Raw genomic sequence first — 24042 nt, 5'->3', positions numbered from 1 at the left:
AATTCTGATGTTGCGTTGTGTGTGGTACAATAAAACCTAGTATGTCAACTAAAATGTAGTAGGCTGTATGGAAAATTTGGGAAACGTAGCTTATTTATTCGAATACAAACTTAGACGAAAACACATAACAAGTACTGATAGTAACTGCGAACTCAGCAGCTACGACACATAAATATTACATACTTCCACGGCGACTCCATAAGTGCTCGACAAGATCATTTTGAAGGGAGCACGATCTATCTTGGCGACGTAGATCAAAGTGGTTAATAACCCATTCGGCACGGCCTTCCGCTATTATTTGAGATGAATCAATCCTTGAAGAGTTGTCTCCGAAATCAATGTTTGCAGCAAATGGCCCTTCGTCTTCAACAATCATGTTATGCATGATGATGCAAGCCGTCATTATCTCTGTCAAACGATTACGATCCCAACCATAAGCTGGTCCACGGAGCACCGCCCACCGGGCTTGAAGTACTCCAAATGCACGCTCAATATCCTTTCGGCAACTTTCCTGCATCTGAGTGAAGTAGACTTTCTTTTCCTCGTATGGGTGTCGGATTGCTTTCACAAAAGTAGGCCAGTTGGGGTAAATACCATCAGCGAGGTAATAACCGAAGTTGTACGCATTACCATTAACTGTGTAATTGACAGGTGGCATTCGACCAGTAGTGATTGGGTCAAATACGGGGGATCGGTGGAGCACGTTAACGTCATTGTTTGTCCCAGGCATGCCAAAAAATGCATGCCAAATCCATAGATCATACGTTGCAACTGCTTCAAGTATCATCGATGCCCTACCATTTCGACCACAAAATTGACCTCGCCATGCCGTTGGACAGTTCCTCCACTCCCAGTGCATGCAATCGATGGATCCCAACATGCCAGGAAAACCCCGCGACTCACTATTATGCATGATGCGAGTAATGTCATCTTGAGTTGGAGTGCGTAAATACCAGGCACTAAAACAATCAATGATTGCGCGACAAAAATGATGAAGGCATTCCCTAGCCGTTGATTCCCCAATTTGAATATACTCGTCTACCGCATCTGAAGGTAAGCCATAAGCAAGTATCCGCATGGCCGCACAAACTTTTTGTAATGGTCCTAGTCCGGGCATACCAGTTGCGTCAACTCTTTGTGTAAAGTAAATATCGTGTTGTTGAAGACCATGCAGAATGCGGAGAAACAAAGGCCTACTCATGCGGAACCTATATAAATGGTATTGCATAATTGTCAAAACTTGAACAAATGATAACATAAGACAAATGTATGAAGTGCGCACCTTCTACGAAACACATGCGGTGGATACACTGGGTTAGCGGCGAAGTAGTGATGTTGGATGAGGTTTTCTCCAGCGAAATGATCTCTGTGAATGACACGGCGGGGTAGACCGGACCGTCGGCGGTGAAGGTGTTGAGCCGCAATGTTTAGGGTTAGTAGGTTGACAAGCAAAAGAGTTTCATCCTCACTATCACTCGAATCACTCGAAGCAAACTCATCTTCCGTATGGCTCGGAGACATAACGAACTATGGATAACTTGATTCACTGAGTACTATGGGTGAAGAATATGGTACAGGTTCATTGAATATATATAGGGGAGAGCAAAGGTGGGGGGGGGGAAGATGGCTTCCATTGAAAGCCATCCGTGGCTTCGTATGAAAGGCAATAGTGTCTTGCATCGTAAGATAGTCGTGGCTTGCACCGTACGACTGAAAGGTTTGTCTTCCAAAGTAAGTGTGCTTCAGAGAAGTTCGTGCACATATGAATGGAACAATTCGGAAGACCGCTAAGGTTCATTAATTGTAAATGAAATTTTGTAAGAAGGATTACAATTAAATATTGTAATATTTGATTTTGTACATAGTATGTCTTAATTAAGAGGAATAATTAAAAAAAAATTGTTAACCTAGTTTCATCTAGTAATCAAAACGTGTTGAAAAAAACAATAAAAATAAAAAAACAAGTTGGTTATGTTAGTTGTAGGGAAATGTATATTTAATGAGTAGAGGGATATGTAGAGGAATATTTAGGGGGAACGGTTGCGGGACGAGTAAATTTAGGGGAGGGAATCTTACTGACGTGGCTGCATAGTAAGATTTAGGGGGAAAAATATAGGGGGAACGACTGCGGATAGTCTAAATGAAGACCATCCGAACTGAAGTTGCTGCCTATCGTATAGCTAAAGGTGTGTCCAAGTATCCAACATCCTTTTTTTAGGAATCATTCAAGTTTCCAACATCATTATTGCCCTATCTGACATACCACAATGTCCAATAATTAGAAAGGATGTCCAATTATTCATTCAACATCAGTAGACAAGTACATGAGCAGAAAAAAAGAAGTTTTATCCCAAATATTTCTCAGCAACCCAAATGCTTCCACCAGAAATGTAGAATCAGAAACCAACAAATAACTCATGGTGAAGAAGTGTCGGATATGTTTGATTGATGATAGCTTCATGTCCATGCATTGCAACAGGAGTAAAAATTTGTCTGGGTGAAGCCTCCATAGGGGCGATCATATGCATTTGGACGATGTGAAACACCATGTTGTAGAAAGATATAGCAATCTTATATTATAACACACATTTGCTTTAGCTGCCAAAAAAGGGTAATCCATGGGAACACCATGATATGTGTTCTTTGGGGATAGTAAGAGAAATCTGCAAACTGTTGGAAAGGTATATCAATCCGAAACACAGAATTCGCAAAGGGTACATGTAAACCTGTGGCGGAATAACATTTTTAAATTGTAAAGAACCTAAGTGCTCGAGCTGTAATTGCTGGCTTGCTGCAAACACAAAAAGGAAAAGATTAGAACTACATATTTTCTTATTATGGAATAAATTAGTGAATATAAAATGGTAACCACTAAAAAGCAAATTCACGAAGGTTTCTGCCCAGGTCAGTCACAACACTTCATATCTGTATCGTTGGTAGGAAGTTTGGGTTGCCCAAGACAAATGGCACCATCAATAACAATGGATTCGGTCCAGGATAGCATACTAAGAGTAAGATATTCATGATGTCATCTCTATAAAGGTTGGTTCAGTTAGTTGATGGTAATCAGAGCTATAGGATCTTACAGGGACAATGAAATGGAAGGGGCCGGGGTCACAGGGGAAAAAAAAATCAAAACCATCGAACACAAAAAGGAAAGCAGAAGGAAGAGGGGTCACCTGGTAACGAAGCCTAAAAATGCCGACCCAATAATTCTTACTACCTGAAAGCCTAAAGAAGGTACACAGATCCTATAGGAAAATACATTGAACAAATAGTTTTGTGTAAGAGGAAAATCAGGAAAGAAGAAACCTCTTCCTTGATCACCATGCATGAACGTCGCTGCTGCAGAGAAATGAATGGGAGGGTGCAATGAGGGCCGTCACCAGACTACTCGCATGGTTGTGTGCATGGATGTGGTCCAGCCCAGCCAGCGGCGTCAACACGCCTCATGAATCTATACAAATGACATCGGCAAACTTAGTCCAATACGCGTCTTGATCTGTACAATTGGCATCGCAAACAGTCCAATACACATTTTAAAACCCCAAAGAAATTTGAAGATATAGGAGAGATGATGTATCTGGTTCCATTTTTGTCGTCGATGCCTGAATCAGCCCGTGGTTAAGGATGGCATGCATAGCTACACGGAAATCTATCGTTTTCGTCGGTCAGCCGCGCAAGACGTGTGAGTAGGCAGCAACGCTGAGCGACCTCTCGAATCTCTCTGCCACATGCCCAGCTGCCCGGGCGAGATGATCGCGAGAGACATGACTCAATCTACCATATTTGACCAACATCGTCCCCACAATCTCCACAGATGCACAAGGAGGCGCTGCTGCTCCCTCTCCCACACCCTACCCTACCCGCTCCGCTGAAGTCGCGCATCATCAGGAAGGCATCAGACGTCGGGCCATCGGCGGCGAGGCGACGACACCGATGGAGTTGTTTGCACCTCCAGGGGCGGATCTAGATTTTTTGGCTAATGATGTCACAATGCAAGTAGTGTGTAAAAAGGTTCCAAATTCAATTCAAAGTGTAATACTACTTCTGTTCTCAAATATTTGTTGCATGCTTGTTCATTTTTGAACTAAAACACGACAAATAAAGAGAGTATTAAATTAAAATAAAATTATTTTAATTATTTGGGAAGATCCTTCGCCACTAGTTGCTGGAGCTAATTTTCTCTTTGAGAATCGTTCCATCATATTCATACTTCTTATAAAATTTGTCAAGTTAAATTACTAATTGTCTACACATATACACACTAAGCATGTACATGCACCTGCAGTGATGAACTCAACCAGCAGAGACCAAAATAAATACTCAAATATAAACTACCAGCTTTGATCGTCGTTTAGTTAATTTATGAACTTGCTTGTACCTACGATCACCATGGACAGATGTGTCCTATCGAAAATCACTCAGAATATTTGTGCACTTGCCAGCCAAAACAAATCGATGCATTACAACAGGACTGTAGAAGGATGCTTGGAACAGATGGCCTAGTCAGGACTCAATGAGGCAAACTAATGCCGCATGCAGGCCTAGACTTATGAGAGGACTGATGTCCACCTACGTCATGGGCTGCTGTCATCTACGGTGGGTACTAACAAATATAATGGCCATTGTTAAGAACCATTGCTGTCCATGGACAGCAGTTCAGCCAACGTGGCTCCGCCCCTGTGCACCTCGGAAAGATCATATATACTAGAACACGACCAACGAAGAATCTACGAGGGCTCGTGGCGGCGGATGGCCAGGGATGACGCAAGATAGAGGAGCGAGGGCGAGGACGAAGGCGGCGAATGACGGAGGAGCAGCCGAGCAGGAATGCTCGTGATGTGATGAGGCGAAACCGGGCAGTGGCGGAACCGGAAAGAGCGTCTCCAGCAGTTTTGTAAAAAAAAAAATTCTCCCTGCAAATAAATATAGAGAGTTGCTAAATGATAACGCGAAGCAAAAATATTCTATGTTCTTTAACCGTTCTCTATTTTCAGTTACCAAATATTTCAAATTGTGCCAGCTAGAAACTCTTTTCCCTCTCGCCTTCTAGAAAGTTTTATATTCTTCCCATCAAATATGATAATGTTCTTGCAATGGTTCTTAAGTCTGCGTACAGAAAAATCTACGTACATAGTTCTAAAATCTGCGTACATTTTTTAACTAAGCACAATTCAAGTTATAAACTAATTAGGTGCATATCTGAAATACACGAACGTCAAATTAATTCTTCAAAAACATACACAAATCTATATGATTCATCGATTCCAAATATGACCTAAAATACTTGATTGGATGCTCTTTACGGAAATGCTACAACCTATATGTTGGTCACTCGTTTTTTTATTGCTTTAGGATATAAAAAATAAGGCAACACAAGTTATGAAACCATAAGCTTCCCCTTTCAATTAATTGCCTTAGAAGGTTAATTCAAAAGAGAAAGTAGAGGATAAAGATGTAAGAATATTAACAAGGATAGAATGTAAACAATAGATAGTAAGACATGTTACTCATCTGAATGCTCACACATATCATTTCATTCCTTGTAATATATCTAATAAGTACAGACATACCTTCGACTTTACAAAAGAGATAACTCGAAGGTATCTTCGAAGGCTGAGTTAAACGAAACTCTGAACTCACAAGAGATGAATTTATTCATGACATTATTCCTCTATTTATAGGGGAAATGTACAATGCCTATAAATTTTACACACATGTTTCACAGGGGCGATGTCATCTTTCTTCTTTCTCTTTTCGTGCTAAACAAGTCTTCTGAGTCCTCTACTTTGTACACGAACTTCTTTGGTGCCGAAGCTGCCTACTTCGGCGCACACCTTCGTTATACTTATACACAAGCGAAACTCCATGGCTTTTCCTTTCTGGTTCTCTAGTTGTCTTTGATGAAGGCTGACTTTGTCTATTCTTTGTAGTGTACCTGAAATACACTTTTCAATCCAAAGATAAAGGGCTTTGAGGATCTTTGACAATACAGGCCTCCAACATTAGCCCCTTGCGGAATGAGTTCATTTTTTCATAACGAGCTTAAACCACAAAAAATATGATTGGAAGGCCTTGTGTCGAAGGTCTGGAAAACACCTTCCCAAAGCTTGTTATGAAAGATACTTAGGAGAAATCTAGTCAATGGGGTGAACTGCTCAGTGAGTAAACAATCTACTTTTAAAAAAGTTTCTCATATAAAAGGGGCGATGCACACAATGATTGGCACGACATACACTGTGTTGCGCTCTTGTTTACAAAAAATTTCTCTGCCTTCAAAGCTTGCTTAATTTGAGCTTGCTTTTGCTTTGAAAAAAGCCTTAGGCATTAGCAAGAGAGATATGTTTTCAAAGAGATGGCAGGAGAACAATCAACTCCAGAGCTAGCTTTAGTGCTTGCCTTGAAGACCCCTGATACGAGGGGGGATAGCTCAATTGTGGTAGTCGAAGCTACCTCTCCGCAAGCTGAAGTTGCTATTGCGGACCTTGCTGAAGAGTCGGATGATGACAATGAAGATATTGATATTGAAGAAGACAATACCATCATGCGTCCTAAGACGCCAATTCACGTGGACTTCGTAAAATCCACGATCAAAGGAGGACATATTGAGAAACTTACTAAGTTTGATTATATTGACAATGTTGACTAGGTCCGGCTGGGGGGCAAAGATTTAGTGCTGAAGCCTAAGGAGACAAAGCCATTATATTTGTCGAAGCCTAAGGAGATAAAGTCATTATATTTCAAAGCTTTTTAAATACTGGGCTTATATTTCCTTTGCACAAGATGATAGTGGCTGTTTTGAAAAGATTTAACATATACCTTCATCAGTTTACCCCGAATGCCATAGTGAGGTTAGGAATTTTTATTTGGGCTGTACGAAGCCAGGGTGTTGAACCCAATGCAGAGGCATTTTCCCATATCCACGAGCTACATTTCCAAATGAAGGAAACTAGAGGCCTTCATAACAACTTCGAGTGCTATAACTTCGTTACCGGAAAGGGGCTATGTTTATGGCCCTTGCATATAGAAGAAAGTGGCCAAACACATGGGAGAATGTATGGTTCTACATGAAGAACAATTTGAGAGAGAGAAGTTATTAAAGATTTAATTCATACTCCCATCCACCCTAGCTTTGGGTATAAAAGGTCAACTTGTTATATAAACTTCGAAGCTCAAGATGCTATCATTGCTTTTAATGTCGTGTGCATATTGGGATGAGGGACCTTGTTCAAGAACAATTTAGTGTTCAACACATGGCCACTAAGGGCTAAGTGAAGTATGCCTGAGATGACAGAAAAGGATGATTCGGAAGCAGAGCCGGTTTAATTAGGCTTCGTTATAAGTATATGTTCGAAGTTGAGTTCAGAGCACCTTGCGATTAATGGTTAGATGCTATTAAAGATAAGTGCAATGAAATTCTTGGAAATTATATAAAAAAGGAAGTCGAAGCACTAAATCTATCCTTCGAAGCGTGGAAAAAGCGTCGATTAAATCGCGTATTTGAGCTATTTGGTTCTTTTATCCTGACTATCCTTGTGTGATTTAGGAGGCGAAGAAGAATAGAAAGTAGAAGCAAGCCAAGATGACTTTGAAACGCCGCAAAGTTTGCGTTTCGAAAAAGAAAACCGAGGCAAGGACTACTCAAGCTTCAGAAGAGACGAAGGTATAAGACATATTTTTTGAATTATGTCGTGTGACTAGTAGACTTTGTTTATTTATTAATTCTTATGTTTTGTAAATTAACTCTGGAGATGAAGAAGTTGTGGAGTTACCCATTCTTGAGGAAACTCCTACTTTGGAGTTATTTCCAAGCAGTGCAGAGGAAGACAAACACATAGCTCTAGTGATGACCGTGTTCTTTTTTATGATGAAGACGATGACGATGAGGATAAGGCCGAGGCAACTGGCACAACGATCGTGGTGACGAAGTATAGCGTGCTGCCAGCTGTGGCGGCACAAGACACTATGGAAGTGCCCACAACACCCCTGATAGTGACACCTTCGCTAGCTATGGTAGCTGAGACGAAGATTGACTCTGCAAAACCTGTGTTAGCATATGAGGAGGGCAAAACTGCCATGGAGATTAGCAAAGCTAAGAAGGCTATAGAAGAGGGCATGCCTATTGGAGAAGGCCCTTTTAACTAAGAGTTTGGTTGCCTGCAGTATAGAATTCATTACTCAACTGGGAAGGTCATGGGCACTAAACAGATGAAGCTCTCGGATTTGCCAAGCAACTGGGGTATCCTTCGAGATCAATGATCTTCAGAGGAGGGTCAAAAGATTACTTATACTATTGTCCAGATAGCCAAGAGACCGATGTATGCCGCTACATGGCGGATAACATAGGATTTCCAAAGCTTGAAGTTGTATTATCAACAATGCCCTTCAAATATTTGTCAGATTGTCTCACTTATACACATTTAAAGGTATAGCTTGTGATACACTTGTTGCTTCAGATTGTTAGATTGTTCTACGACTTGACTCTTATTTGCTTTTTTTACTTTGGAAGGGAGAACCAGAAGAATATGGAGGGCGAAGCTGTCCAAAAAGAAATTATGAAGCTTCAGTCAGAAGTTTTGGGTTCGGTTTAATTGCGATGAGAAAGAAAAAACTATCAGAATTCTTGAGGACTTTATTGGAAGCCAAAGCAAAATCTAGAGTTTAACCGAGGAAAAGAACGAAGCCATAAAACTTAAAGGAACAATGGGTGCCAAGATCTCGGAGCTCGAAGCACTGAACTTAGAAAAAGATGAGCTCCTTGTCTCACTTGAAGCTGATATGAAGCAGCTAAAGGAAAGCAACGAGGCTGAAACCGATAAAATAAGAAGGGCAGCTGCTAAAGTGACTGTCAATTTTGAACTTGAAAAATTTGAGAAGATGCTATAGCTAAAAATGATCATTTGGATAAACTTGTTGGAAAATTCCAAAGCTTAAAAGACGACTGCTTCTGCTTGGCCACAAGATGTTGCGAAGAATTAGAGAAGACCTTCTCCTCGGTTGGGACAAGATCCCAGGAGAGGGATTTTATTGACGACGATATAGTTGGTGTTATGAGATAGATCCATGGTGAAGTGGGGGCTTTCAAGGGTATCCTTTTGACTCGAGAAGTTTATTGTGCTTGGATAGGTGCCCGAAGCACTGCTTCGACACTACTAAGGGTTGGTTGTGGCCACATGAAGGCCTGTCTGGACCCTGACTTCAAATTGCCTGTAGAAAATGTTAGAAGATCAGCCATTGAGGATTTTGAGTGGGGCAAAAAATTTCTATCCTATATATGGACCAAGGGAGGCAAAGAGATCGCCCTTGAAGAATCAAAGAAGAACGGGGAGAAGGTTTACGTTTACCGACTACTTCTCATTTTTGTACTATTTCTATGAAGTATATATGTTTTGACGTCTAGCTTATTGCAGGCACATAAGGCAGCTGAGAAGGCCACAACCACTAGCAAAGCTTTACAACCAAAGGAGCCCGAAGGTGTGTACATTTGTTTTATTTCGTTGTTCTTTTGATCTACTTCGTATGTGTGTTGGTGGTTCTTGTTTTCTTTGTTTGACTTTTTACTGGGAAGCTTCCCCCTCACAAGTCATGATCGAAGCTAAGTAGTATGAAGCAGATGCTGAAGCAGTTGCCTTTGAAGCGATAGAAAATTACGGATGATATTGTGTTGAAAATTTGTAACGACCTTTACGACGAAGTAATGAGGTGTCGGTGTTTCGTACCTCGCTCTGATAAATAAATTTATTGAGCGCATTCTGGGCTCTAAAGGGTGTGCACAAAGGGCGCAAGATTTATACTAGTTCGGGTAGAATGTCCCTACTTCTAGTCATTGGTGGCTTGCGCTACTGACACCATTGATGATCAAACTCATAGTAGGGGTTACAAGAAGTTGAGAGAGGGAAGAGAGGCTCCCAAATCTCTTATTGTCACACCCGCTTTTGGAAGGCAAACCGAATGCGAACCATGTACGTGCCAGGATCAGAAACTCACGTACACAACAATTACATAATTGGACATCATCACACATTGCTCAAAATAATAGTAGAAGTAAGTACTTTATTACATCATGATGTCCAAGACATCCACAAAGTCATTAACTTAAACATAGATCAAAGTGCAAATACAAAACGTAATAATAAGGCCTTCACATGCAACTGACTGGGGGTTTGCCACTAAACTACTCTAGAACTCATCGAAGTCCTAAATCTCCTGGAAGTCCTCCACGTTGCCTTCATCTTCTCCTGAGCACTGGTTGTAATGGGGATAACCTAGGTTTTGGTGTTTTAAAGCAAGAGTGAATACACATCAACGTACTCAGCAAATGTCCCGTTTGACTAAAGTGGACTAGTTGTATGTGGGATTAAGCTTAGAGCAGTTGCTTTGAGTTTGTCAGGTATTTATTACTAGTAAAGAGACAAGTTTTAGCAATAAACCCAAGTTATTAACCCAAATAGTACTCCCCAAGAGGAAATACCAAGTGCCATAAATGTAATCATCACCATTAAGCATCATCATAAAAGTATCCAGAGTAACTCTAATCAATGGAGCTCCCAAGGCTACTCATAACTGTGAGCACGACTGATATACCAGTTTTAACACTCTGCGGAGGTTGCACACTTAACTCACGAGTTGTGATCCCTTTTTGCCTCGGGTCGATCAAACCCTCAAACACTACTAAGGTGAGTCGACAAGGTTTCACTATGTAGCCTTTACAAAGATTTCACTTGGTGTGTAGCTGCCCGTTATATTTCGCTAGTCGTACAAACACAGTACTCCTACCTAAGATGGGTGTCTAACAAAACAAAATCGAATGAACCTCAACACCCACCCTTAGCAGAGCAAGAACTATGCCCCAGCCCCCATTGACGACACTACGGCGAAGCCAACTACACCCCAAGTTCTTCCAATTAATCAGCTATAGGCATCCCATTACACCCTCATGGTTGTACTGTTTTCCTGGGTGGTCATCCAGCGAATAGGTCCTTACGGAGAGGTACTCGGGAAACAGCCCGAGCCCCCTAAAGTATCACATGTTCATCATCATAATCAAGATATCATCAATGTATCATAAATATTCTCATCATGTTCATTGATTAAAGTAGAGCAATAGTATGATACTAATCATAGTAACCAATTCCCAAAGGATAACCAAGGACAGGAAAAACAGAAAACTAGTCAATCCTTAGGTTGATCATAGTATGCGGGACAATGAATTATAAAGTAAATAGGACATAATGGGTCAGACGACACTTGCCTTCACCAGGTTGCTGCTCAGGGAAGTCTCCTGCAACACACTCGGAAACCTCGGACTGCTCATTGTCTATGCAAAGCAATCATTCATTCAACATACTTGGGAAATAACAAAATAACAGTACACCAAACATAAGCAACATAGTAAACACATGTTCAATAGAAGGTACAAGCACACATGTGAAATCTAGGTTCTGGGGTAGATCACTATGCCTAAGGGTCTACTGTTCTCTAACTAAGTCTGTCTCAGTAAATTACTTACTTAAATAAACTTATTCTAGGGATGGTATTGCATTAAATGAGGTTAGGTCTACAAATTTAGACACATGAATATTCACTAGGGTTTTACCTTTTATTTTACCTTTAATAAATATTCTATCACTTTAAATTAACCTAGAGACTAGCCACAAAATTGAGACATGAAAATAGTGAATGAATATAATTTAAACAGACAGATAATAACATTATGAACATTTTGCAATTTGAACCACCCAATTTGGAGTTCATATGCAAAAGATATGAAATTTACAAGTTTTGGAAATCAAAACACTAAATCAAACCTATTTCTGTGATTAAAATAAAGTCCAGGGGTCTCTTTGCAAGAAATCAGGGATTCAGGTGCAAGACAAATGGACAACGGGTAACAAAATTTCCAAGCGAAGGGGTATCAGGCGATCTCGGCCATCCGATCACAAATCAACGACCGAGATCAGATCTGCGGGCGAGCGCATGCTGACAATTGGGCCAGGGGCAGGCACGGGCTCGGGGCGAGGGCGGGCTGACCAGTCAGGCCCAGCGCCAGGGGCATAGGCGACTAACGAATGGGACCCAGTGAAAGGGGTGCTCACGTCAAGCGGTATCCATAGATCTGGACCACTAGATCAGGGGTGAACGGCTGGGATCAGGCGCCATGGGGTTAATAGCACGGCGACCGGCGCGAACTCGAGGGGTCTGGGGTCGCCGGAGTTGGCCAGAACCGGTGAGGGGGACCTGACAAACTTGATGGCGGGGTTCCGGCTGTGAGAACGGGATTGGAGGCGAGTAAATGGTGGAGGGGGCGTTCCGGGCGTGTCGGGGTTACTCCGGCGAGCAATCCCGGTCGTAGGGAGGGGGAATCGGGTGCACCGAGGCTGGTACGACCTCATGTGAGGGATGGGGAACACCTAGAGCCAAAGCACAAGCACGAGGCGGGGCTAAATCGGCCAGACGCATGTAGGTGCGGTGGAACGACGAGCGCGAATTCACTATGACGAGGTAGAATATGGGCAAACAGAGCATGAGGAAAGGTTCCTCACCTTGGGACGGTGCTCGAGAAGGCTCGACGCGATGACTGGAGCTCCGGGCAGATGGCACGGTGGGCGCGCTTCTTCGGCGAGCTCGGGCGGTGGCTACTTAGCGCGAGAGAGGCTAAGAGCGGGTAAAGTGAGACAGGGGTGAGAGAGCGAGTGCGGGCGGAGCTCAAAATGGAGCTGGGGGACGTGGGGGCGCGACGTGGCCGGCTTTCTCGGCGTGTGTGTGCGCGCGGGTCAGCGGCGGTTGTGGGGAAGACGGGGCTATCTGGCGGGGTCGGAGCGCTAGTGACTGCGCACGCGGGGTGGCTAGCGAGCGGGTCCTGCGGGATATAGGCACGAACGCGCGGAGGGAAACGGGCAGCATCGCTGATGGGCCAGGCCTGTAGCATAGTGAGAGGGAGGGCAGGGCGCGTGCGAAGGGATTCAGAGGGAGAGAGGGGACGGGCGAGCTAGGCCTCATGGGCCGAAAGACCGAGAGAGAAGGGTGGCTAGGCTGTTTTTTGTTTTTCTTTTATTCTGAACTTCTAATTCCTTTTCTTTTTATTTTCTCTTTTGAATTCAAATCCAACCAAACCACAACTTCAAATTTGAATATTTCAAACATGTGCATCAACCAAAAACAAAGTTTAGGCTCAGCATGATGCAACATTTCATGTCTCCCCTAGGTTTGGATATACTAAAGAAATAATACATTTCCCAAATATATAAACAAAACTCGATTAAAAGGAAGGGAAAGGAAATCTATAGAGAGAGGAAAAGAGGTAACACCTAAATTTGGTAGATATTAGAGAAGAAATTTTATACCCCCAAATTCAGGGTGTTACACTTATCGAGGTGGAAGTGGAGCTTAGAAGCTGCAAGGTGGAGTCCTAGCTAAGTCTTGGCTTGGTTGGGCTCCGACCTCCTAGTCCTTGTTAGCGCTCCTCCTCCTGTTCGTTCTTGTGGGTTCTTCTCCGTCTGAAAGCGCCCGGTTCACTCCGAGAGCTCTCCTCGGTCCATCCTCCTGTTCCTCGATCCCCCTTGCCTTAAGGCAAGCCTCTCCCTTTTATAGGACGGAACAGTGGTCGACCAACGGTGGCTTCCTTGGGAAGGAGCCATAACGCAAGGGTAAACCAGCGTTTTACCCATGGTGAGTCCACGCGTACTCGCAAAGCTGGGGCTGCCTGGTTGTTGCTTATTTATTGTGGTGGATGACGTGGGGGCGGCGATGGTCCGAGGCGCCATCTTTCGGGCTACACTGACCCCTAGCTTCCGTAGCCTAGGGCTCGACATGGATCGTCGTGTAGTGCCCTGCGGGAGGTATGCACACCCAAACCTAGTCCGATAGGCCATAAGTGTGTCACAGGCCAAGTGGAGCGTTGTCACACCCTGTTTTAGAAGGCAAACCGAATGCGAACCATGTACGTGCCAGGATCAGCAATTCATGTACACAACAGTTACATAACTGGACATCATCACACAGTGCTCAAATAATAACATAAAAGAAGGTATAATAGTCGATTACATCATGATGTTCGAGACATCCACATAGTCTTTAACAATTATCAAAGTGCGGAAAAGAAACGTAGATACACACGACCTTCACAGGCAACCGACTGGGGGTTTGCCGCTAACCCACGTCTAGAACTCATCGTACTCTTGGAAGTCCTCCTCCACGACTTCATCTTCTCCTAAGCAGTGGTTGCAACGTGTACAACCTGGGGGGGTTTGGTTTGTAAAGCAAGGGTGAGTACACATCAACTTACTCAGCAATTATTCCGTTTGGCTGTAGTGGACTAGCTTTATGTTGAGTTAAGTCAAGCAGTTGCTTTTAGTTGGTCAGGTTATTTTTACTAATAGAGAGCCAGGTTTTAGCAATAACCCAAGTTATTAACCCAAAAGTACCCTTTCCAAACGGAAAGAATACCACTTACCATTACCATAGTCATAACCAAAACCATCATCCTCATCACCACCTGTAAACCAAACATCTCTGATCAAAGTATCTCTAATCAAAGTATCTCTAATCAATGTATCTCTAATCAATGGAGCTCCCTTGGCCGCTCATAACCGCGAGCATGACTGATATATCAGTTTCATAACACTCTGCAGAGGTTGCGCACTTTACCCACAAGTTGTGATTCCCTCTTGCCTCGGGCCGATCAAACCCTTAAACACTACCAAGGTGAATAGGCAGGATTTCATTACGTAGCCTTTACAAAGATTCCCTGAGGTTGTAGCTGCCCGTTAGGTTTCCTAAATGTACCGCACTCCTCCCCAAGGGGCAAACCACCCTTGGTAGAGCGAGCCGCATACACCGAGCCCCATTGACGGCGTGACGGCGAAGCGAACTATGTCCTAGTTCCTCTAATTATTTAGCTAAGGACGTCCCATTCCACCCTCATGGTTGCACTGTTTTCCCGGGCGGTCATCCAACAAACCAGTCCTTACGGAGAGGCACTCGAGAAACAGCTCGAGTCCCCTTAAATGTCACAGTATCATCATCATAATCAAAAGGGAAAACATGGTATCATAAATAATCTCATCATGTTCATTGATTAATGTGAAGCACTAGCATAAAGCTAAACCAAAATAACCCAACCAGAATAGGTAAACAAGGATAAGATAAACAAAAGCTAGTCAATCCTTAGGTATAAATTGTGTAAATGCGGGGAGTGAATTATAAAATGTATAGGACATAGATGGGTCAAGGGACACTTGCCTTCACCAACCAGCTGCTGCTCAGGGTCTTCACCTGCAACTCCTTCGGACTCCACCAACTGACTGTTATTTATACGAGTTCAAACATACATTCCACAAATTTAATACGAAAGAACAGTACACCATACAATAAAATATAATAAATAAACGGACGCTCGGTGCAGGGCTCACGCCTACGACTAAGCGAGAAAGAGAGAGAGTAACGGTCGAGGCTACGGTCGAAGAGCGATCACGTTTCGTGATTGTAAATCAAAGTACTCGTCTAAACAAAATAGTATTAATTTGGTCATTGCACTATGCATAGGATAAAGTCATGTTCCATGTTTAATCATTATAAACAATCAAAGTCAATTTAAAAGGATTATCGCATGGCGAAACGCACGACAACACATACGAACTCAAATGGAGAATAGAATAAATCATCGCGCGACTAAGCGCACAACGAGACACTTGAATTAATTATGAAAATAACATCAAGCGTCGTGCGACGAAGCGCACAACGGTATACGTCACCTAAACTGAATTTAAAATGAAATGTCGCGCGATTAGATGCGCGACGCAACAACACATTAAATAATCCGAACTTAAAATGGATCGTCGCGCGACGAAGCGCGCGACGCAGCACATTAATAGAATCTGAAATTAAGATGAATCGTCGCACGACTAAGCGTGCGACACAGCACACTAATAAATGCGAATTTAAAATAAATCGTTGCGCGACGAAGCGCGTGACGCAACACGCTAAATTAAATTAAAACTACAAACAATCAAACTGAAATTTAAACGTTGTTTATTAGGGCTATGCGCGCGACTGATGGCGCGGGAGGGCGCGCGCGCGACCTGGGGTACGCGGCCAGGGGGCGCGGCGGCCAAGAGGGCGTGCGACCAGGGGCGACTGGAAAGAGAGGAGAAGGGAGAGGAGGGGAAGAGAGAGAGAGAGAGAGAGAGAGAGAGGTGGGGCTCACCTTGGGGCTTGCACGATCGCAGCAACCGCTCACCGGATCACACCTAGGGCAAAGGAGGTGGAGGAGAGGTGGAAGAAGGGTGATAGAGAGATTGGAGGAGGTTGTTGCACGGGAAAACAATTGAGATAGAGAGAGAGGAGGGGGCGCGCATGGGGGGTGTGGGGCGCAAGGGGCGCGCGTCCAGGGCCAGGCCAGATTGGGCCAGGCCGGGTCGGGCTGGGCTAGGATGCGGGCCAGGACAGAAGCCCATAACACACGCGACCACAGATCGGAATCCAAGCGTGAAATGAAATCCGAAATGAAATGAGACGAACGTGCGATTAAACATGTGTCGGCGTTTCGAACCCGGGGGGTCCCTGGACCGACAAGTAAATTATCGCCGCGTGCCCCAGCCCAGATGGGTCGGCGTGAGACGGAGCGCGAAAGGGGAAGGAGCCGGAGGGAGACGAGCATGAGAGGTGGAATCCCGCGGCCTTCGTGTTTGTCCCGCGCCCTGGTCGGGTGCGCTTGCAGTAGGGGGTTACAAGCGTCCACGTGGGAGGGAGCGAGCGGCCTCACGCGAGCGCCGTCCCGTCCTTCTCCGCGCGGCCAACCCTCTGTAAGAGGGCCCTGGTCCTTCCTTTTATAGGCGTAAGGAGAGGATCCAGGTGTACAATGGGGGGTGTAGCAGTGTGCTAACGTGTCTAGCGGAGGAGAGCTAGCGCCCTAAGTACATGCCATCATGGCAGCCGGAGAGGTTTTTGGCCCCCGGTCCGTGTGGTGTCGTGGCCGTCGGAGGAGCGCTGGAGCCTGGCGGAAGGACAGCTGTCGGGGCTGTCGAGTCCTTGCTGACGTCCTCTTGCTTCCGTAAGGGGGCTGAGAACCGCCGTCGTCATAGAGCGTGCAGGGCACCATCATTACTTGTCTGGCGGAGCGAGCTAGATGGGACGCCGGTCTTGTTCCCCGTAGCCTGAGTCAGCTTAGGGTAGGGTAATGATGGCGCCTCCTGTTGACGTGGTCGGTCCGTGCCCTGGGTTGGGCGAGGTGGAGGCTCCTCCGAGGTCGAGGTCGAGTCTGTCTTCCAAGGTCGAGGTCGAGTCCGAGCCCCTAGGTCGGGCGAGGCGGTGACCGTCGGCTGAGGCCAGGGCTGAGTCCGAGCCCTGGGGTCAGGCGAAGTGGAGTTCGTCGTCTTCCGGGGCTGAGCCCGAGTCCGAGCCCTGGGGTCGGGTGAAGCGGAGTTCGTCGTCTTCTAGGGCTGAGCCAGAGTCCGAGCCCTGGGGTCGGGCGAAGCGGAGTTCGTCGTCTTCTAGGGCTGAGCCCGAGTCCGAGTCCTGGGGTCGGGCGAAGCGGAGTTCGTCGTCTTCCGGGGCTGAGCCCAAGTTCGAGCCCTGGGGTCGGGCGAAGCGGAGTTCGTCGTCTTACGGGGCTGAGCCCGAGTCCGAGCCCTGGGGTCGGGCGAAGCAGAGTTCGTCGTCTTCCGGGGCTGAGCCCGAGTCCGAGCCCTCGGGTCGGGCGAAGCGGAGTTTTCTATGGCGCCTGAGGCCGGGCTTGGCTGCTGTCAGCCTCACTCTGTCGAGTGGCACAACAGTCGGAGCGGCGCAGGCGGCGCTGTCCTCTTGTCAGACCGGTCAGTGGGACGACGAAGTGACTACGGTCACTTCGGCTCTGTCGACTGGGGGGCGTGCGTCAGGATAAAGGTGTCAGGCCACCTTTGCATTAAATGCCCTTGCAATTTGGTCGGTTGGCGTGGCGATTTGGCCAAGGTTGCTTCTTGGTGAAGACTGGGCCTCGGGCGAGCCGAAGGTGTGTCCGTTGCTGGAGTGGGTCCTCGGGCAAGACGTAGATCCTCCGGGGTCGGCTGCCCTTGCCCGAGGCTGGGCTCGGGTGAGGCGTGATTGCGTCCCTTGAATGGACCGATCCTTGACTTAATCGCACCCATCAGGCCTTTGCAGCTTTGTGCTGATGGGGGTTACCAGCTGAGATTTAGGAGTCTTGAGGGTACCCCTAATTATGGTCCCCGACAGTAGCCCCCGGGCCTTGAAGGGAGTGTTAATACTCGCTTGGAGGCTTTTGTCGCACTTTTTTGCAAGGGGACCAGCCTTTCTCGGTTGCGTTTTGTTCCGGTGGGTGCGCGCGAGCGCACCCACCGGGTGTAGCCCCCGAGGCCTCGGAGGAGTGGTTTGACTCCTTCGAGGTCTTAATGCATTTCGCAACACTTCGGCTGGTCTGGTTGTTCTCTCATGCGAGCTGGCTGTAGCCCGGGTGCACGGTCGGGTCCCAAGTTCTCGGGCTGGTATGTTGACGCTGTCAACGGTTTGGCCGGAGCCAGGTTTGCGAGAGCAGCCCCCGAGCCTCTGCACAGGGCGAGAGGACGGTCAAGGACAGACTCGACTTTTTTACATACGCCCCTACGTCGCCTTTCCGCAAGGAGGGGGGGAAAGCGCCATGTTGCCCTTGGAGGGCGCCGAACATGGTGTCTCCGGTGAGTTGCTGACGGGTAATCCGAGTGGACGCCCGTGCCCCATTTGTTAGGGGTCGGCTAGAGGCCCGGAGGCGCGCTCCAAAAGTACCTGCGGGTGATCTGCCAGACCCGGTCCCCTTTCAACGGGGTCCGAGGGCTCGATGCCTCCCTCTAATAGGATTCCGTTACAAGATCGTTCCCGCTGGTCTCGGAAATGTCCTACGGTACCTCGGGAGCGTAGCCCGAGCCTTGGTTATGTATCGAACGTACCCAGGGTCATCCCTCGCTCTGTGTCTGAGGCGGCTGTGAACCCTTCGAGGGCCAGCCTACGAACCCCTGATCAGTAGTGGGTGTGGAGCCCGAGTGGCCTGAGGCGGCCGTTGAACCCTTCCGAGGGGCCGGCCTTCGAACCTCTGACCAGTAGTGGGCGCGGAACCCAAGTGCTCTGAGGCGGCTGTTAAACCCCTCCGAGGGGCCAGCCTTTGAACCTCTGATTAGTAGGGAGGCTCGGGGCCTGTTTCCTTCACGGAGAAGGATCCTTTTCGAGGTATCCCCCTTTCCCGGTCCCTGTTGTAAGAGAGAGAAAGAGGAAAAGGAAAAGGATACGAAATCGAATGACATGGCGTACCTTTTTTGACACGGTCATTATGGCGAAGGCGAAGCGTCGCTTGCTTCTCCTGCCTGAGGCGCCGCCTGTCCCGCCGCGGGAGTTAATGCGACGGGGCGAGTGGTTCGCGAGGTGGCCATTGCGCGTGCGCGAGCCATTCGAGGAACGGAACACGGGCGCGCCGTCTTCACACCGTGAGAGAGGGTTCTCTCGCTATCCCACGAGGTGACGTGAGCTTGGCTGACGACGTGACCACTGCTCCTGCCCGCCTGCCATCGCCATTACTGCCAACCCATTTTTGGCCGTATTGACTGTCGCGCCTAGCTGGCACTGCTGGGTCGTACGCAGGGTTGCCTCGAGTCGCGGTATTGGTTCCGCAGTCGAGGAGGCGCGGTAGTGGTGAAAGACATTATGGTAGAAAAGATATTTTTTCGAGGAAAATTTCGACGCAGAGGGGGTTCCCCCCTTTTAGCCCCCGAGGGAGGGTCGGGCTTTGCCGAGGCAAGGCTGACCCTTCCTTGATGACTAAACTTTGCGTGGGAACGAGGCATACGAACAACTTGAAAGCATCTTAAGGGTAGAAGCGACGTAGCTGTTGGATGTTCCAAGCGTTGCTGTAGACCTCGCCTTGACTGTTGGCCAGCTTGTACGTTCCGGGCTTCAGAACTTTGGCGATGACGAACGGCCCTTCCCAGGGAGGCGTGAGCTTATGCCGCCCTCGGGCGTCTTGTCGCGGCCGAAGCACCAGGTCGCCCACCTGGAGGTCTCGGGACCGAACCCCTCGAGCGTGGTAGCGTCACAGGGACTGCTGGTACCGCGCCGAGTGTAGTAAGGCCATGTCCCGAGCCTCTTCCAGCTGGTCCAGTGAGTCTTCTCGATTAGCTTGATTGCTTTGGTCGGCGTAGGCCCTCGTCCTCGGGGAACCATATTCTAAGTCTGTGGGCAAGATGGCCTCGGCCCCATAGACTAGAAAGAACGGCGTGAAGCCCGTGGCTTGGCTCGGCATTGTCCTCAGACTCCAGACCACTGAGGGGAGTTCCTTCATCCAATTCTTGCCGAACTTGTTGAGGTCATTGTAGATCCGAGGCTTGAGTCCTTGCAGAATCATGCCGTTGGCACGCTCTACTTGCCCATTCGTCATGGGGTGAGCCACGGCGGCCTAGTCCACCCGGATGTGGTGATCCTCGCAGAAGTCCAGGAACTTTCTGCCGGTGAACTGGGTGCCGTTGTCGGTGATGATGGAGTTCGGGACCCCAAAGCGATGGATGATGTTGGTGAAGAACGCCACCGCCTGTTCGGACTTGATGCTGTTTAGGGGTTGGACCTCGATCCACTTGGAGAATTTGTCGATGGCGACCAACAGGTGCGTGTAGCCCCCGGGTGCCTTCTGCAAGGGACCGACGAGGTCCAGACCCCACACAGCAAAAGGCCAGGTGATGGGTATCGTCTACAGGGCCTGAGCGGGCAGGTGGGTCTGCCTTGCGTAGAACTGACACCCTTCACAGGTGCGGACAATTCTAGTGGCGTCGGCCACCACTGTCGGCCAGTAGAAACCTTGTCAGAAGGCGTTTCCAACAAGGGCTCGAGGTGCTGCGTGATGGCCACAAGCCCCCGAGTGCATCTCTTGTAGGAGCTCCTGGCCTTCGACGATGGAAATGCATCGCTGGAGGATGCTTGAGGGGCTGCAGTGGTAGAGCTCCTTCCCATCTCCCAGCAAGACGAACGACTTGGCGCGCCGCGCCAACCACCGAGCTTCGGCTCGGTCGAGGGGTAGCTCTCCTTGGTGGAGATATTGCAGGTACGGGGTCTGCCAGTTTCGATTAGGCGTGACCTCGCTCCGCTCCTCCTCGATGCGCAGCGCCTCACCCTCGGGGGCCGAGGGTACCTCGGGCCGAACCGAGGGTGCCTCGGGCTGGGCCGAGGGTGCCTCGGACTGAGCCGAGGGTGCCTCGGACTGAGCCGAGGGTGCCTTGGGTTGGGCTGAGGGTGCCTCGGGCCGAGCCGAGGGTACCTCGGACTGAGCCGAGGGTACCTCGGACTGAGCCGAGGGTACCTCGGACTGAGCCGAGGGTGCCTCAGGCTGGGCCGAGGCCTCCTTGGGCTCGGGCGTGTCGTCGGTCTTGACGGAGGGTTGATGCAGGTCTCAGGAGAAGACGTCTGGGGGAACCGTTGTTCGCCCCGAGGCTATTTTAGCTAGCTCGTCCGCAGTCTCGTTGTAGCGTCGGGCGATGTGGTTGAGCTCGAGCCCGTAGAACTTGTCTTCCAGGCGCCGAACCTCATCGCAGTAGGCTTCCATCTTCGGGTCGCGACAGTGGGAGTTCTTCATGACTTGGTCGATGACGAGCTGCGAGTCACCGCGAGCGTCGAGGCGTCGGACCCCTAGCTCGATGGCGATGCGCAACCCGTTGACCAGAGCCTCGTACTCAGCCACATTGTTGGACGCCGGGAAATGGAGGCGTAGCACGTAGCGTAGGTGCTTTCCGAGGGGCGAGATGAAGAGCAGGCCTGCGCCTACTCCTGTCTTCATCAGCGACCCATCGAAGAACATGGTCCAGAGTTTCGGTTGGATCGGAGCTGTTGGGAGCTAGGTGTCGACCCATTCAGCCACGAAGTCCGCCAAGACCTGGGACTTGATGGCCTTCCGAGGGGCGAATGAGATCGTTTCGCCCATGATTTCCACCGCCCACTTTGCAATTCTACCCGAGGCCTCTCGGCACTGGATGATCTCCCCCAGGGGGAAGGATGACACCACAGTTACCGGATGAGACTCGAAGTAGTGTCGCAACTTCCGCCGCGTTAGGATCACCGCGTACAGCAGCTTCTGAATTTGTGGGTAGCGGATCTTGGTCTCGGACAGTACCTCACTGATGAAGTAGACTGGCCTTTGGACGGACAATTCATGCCCCTCTTCTCGTCTCTCGACCACGGTCGCGGCGCTAACCACCTGAGTGGTCGCGGCGACGTAGATCAAGAGGGCTTCTCCGGCAGCGGGAGGCACCAAGATGGGCGCGTTCGTGAGGAGCGCCTTCAGGTTCCCGAGGGCTTCCTCGGCCTCAGGGGTCCAAGTGAAGCACTCGGCCTTCCTTAAGAGGCGGTACAGAGGCAGGCCTCTTTCGCCGAGGCGTGAGATGAAACGGCTCAGAGCCGCAAGGCATCCCGTGACTCTCTGTACGCCTTTCAAGTCCTTGATGGGTCCCATGCTGGTGATGGCTGCAATCTTCTCCGGGTTGGCCTCGATGCCCCGCTCAAAGACGATGAACCCCAAGAGCATGCCTCGGGGAACCCCGAAGACACACTTTTCGGGATTGAGCTTCACGCCTTTCGCCTTGAGACATCGGAATGTCACTTCATGGTCGGAAAGGAGGTCGGAGGCTTTCCTCGTCTTGACTATGATGTCATCGATGTAGGCCTCGACCGTCCGGCCAATGTGTTCGCCGAACACGTGGTTCATGCACCGTTGGTATGTTGCACCCGCATTCCTCAAGCCGAACGACATGGTAACATAGCAGTACATGGCGAAGGGTGTGATGAAAGAAGTCATGAGCTGGTCGGACTCTTTCATCCTGATTTGGTGATACCCCGAGTAGGCATCGAGGAAAGACAGGGTTTCGCACCCAGTAGTGGAATCCATGATTTGATCGATGCGAGGCAGAGGGTACGGAACTTTCGGACATGCTTTGTTTAGACCAGTGTAGTCTACACACATCCGCCATTTCCCTCCTTTCTTTCTCACAAGCACGGGGTTGGCAAGCCATTCGGGATGGAATACCTCTTTGATGAACCCTGCCGCCATTAGCTTGTGGATCTCCTCGCCTATGGTTCTGCGCTTTTCTTCGTCGAATCGGCGCAGAGGCTGCTTCACGGGTCGGGCTCCAGCTCGGATATCCAGCGAGTGCTCGGCGACATCCCTCGGTATGCCGGGCATGTCCGAGGGACTCCACGCGAAAACGTCGGCGTTCGCGCGGAGAAAGTCGACGAGCACTGCTTCCTATTTGGGATCGAGCTCGGAGCCGATCCGGATCTGCTTGGAGGCGTCGCTGCTGGGGTCGAGGGGGACGAATTTAACCGTCTCCGCTGGCTCGAAGTTGCCGGTGTGGCGCTTCACGTCTAGCGCCTCCTTAGAGAGGCTCTCCGGGTCGGCGATGAGGGCCTCGGATTCAGCGAGGGCCTCGGCGTACTCCACGCACTCCACGTCGCATTCGTACGCGTGTCGGTACGTGGGGCCGACGGTGATGACCCCGTTGGGGCCCGACATCTTGAGCTTGAGGTAGGTGTAGTTGGGACGGCCATGAACTTAGCGTAGCATGGCCTCCCCAGTACTGCGTGGTAGGTTCCTCGGAACCCGACCACCTCGAACGTGAGGGTCTCCCTTCGGAAGTTGGAGGGCGTCCCAAAGCAGACGAGAAGATCGAGTTGTCTGAGGGGCTGGACACGCTTCCCGGGGATGATCCCGTGGAAAGGCGCAGCGCCTGCCCGGATCGAGGACAGATCAACACGCAGGAGCCCGAGGGTCTCGGCGTAGATGATGTTGAGGCTGCTGCCTCCGTCCATGAGGACCTTGGTGAGTCTGACGTCGCCGATGACAGGGTCGACAACGAGCGGGTATTTCCCCGGGCTCGGCACGCGGTCGGGGTGGTCGGCTTGGTCGAAGGTGATGGGCTTATTGGACCAGTCTAGGTAGACTGGCGCCACCACCTTTACCGAACAGACCTCCCGATGCTCTTGCTTGCGGTGCCGAGCCGAGGTGTTCGCCACTTTCCCACCGTAGATCATGAAGCAGTCGCGGAC

General features: G+C 48.8%; 1 protein-coding gene across 1 annotated transcript; it reads right to left on the bottom strand.

The window, feature by feature from the left end:
- Window positions 1-34: 34 nt before the first annotated feature.
- On the bottom strand, window positions 35-1542 carry LOC103632706 (protein ALP1-like). The gene is made up of 2 exons (XM_008654449.3): window positions 1283-1542; window positions 35-1208 (listed from the first exon to the last, which is right to left on the bottom strand). Exons 1-2 carry the CDS (start codon window positions 1519-1521, stop codon window positions 176-178), a joined length of 1272 nt encoding a protein of 423 aa, XP_008652671.1. The 5' UTR covers window positions 1522-1542; the 3' UTR covers window positions 35-175.
- Between the last annotated feature and the right edge of the window lie 22500 nt (window positions 1543-24042).

The sequence above is a fragment of the Zea mays genome, chromosome 7, assembly GCF_902167145.1.
Source record: "Zea mays cultivar B73 chromosome 7, Zm-B73-REFERENCE-NAM-5.0, whole genome shotgun sequence".
Lineage (NCBI taxonomy): Eukaryota > Viridiplantae > Streptophyta > Magnoliopsida > Poales > Poaceae > Zea > Zea mays.
This window is presented reverse-complemented; position numbering and strand designations above follow the sequence as displayed.

Excerpts from the sequence above, each read along its gene's own strand:
- LOC103632706 (XM_008654449.3), bottom strand. The coding sequence starts at position 1,521 with ATGTCTCCGAGCCATACGGAAGATGAGTTTGCTTCGAGTGATTCGAGT. Across the intron at positions 1,209-1,282 it reads CCGCATGTGTTTCGTAGAAG|GTTCCGCATGAGTAGGCCTT; the intron begins GTGCGCACTTCA and ends CCATTTATATAG.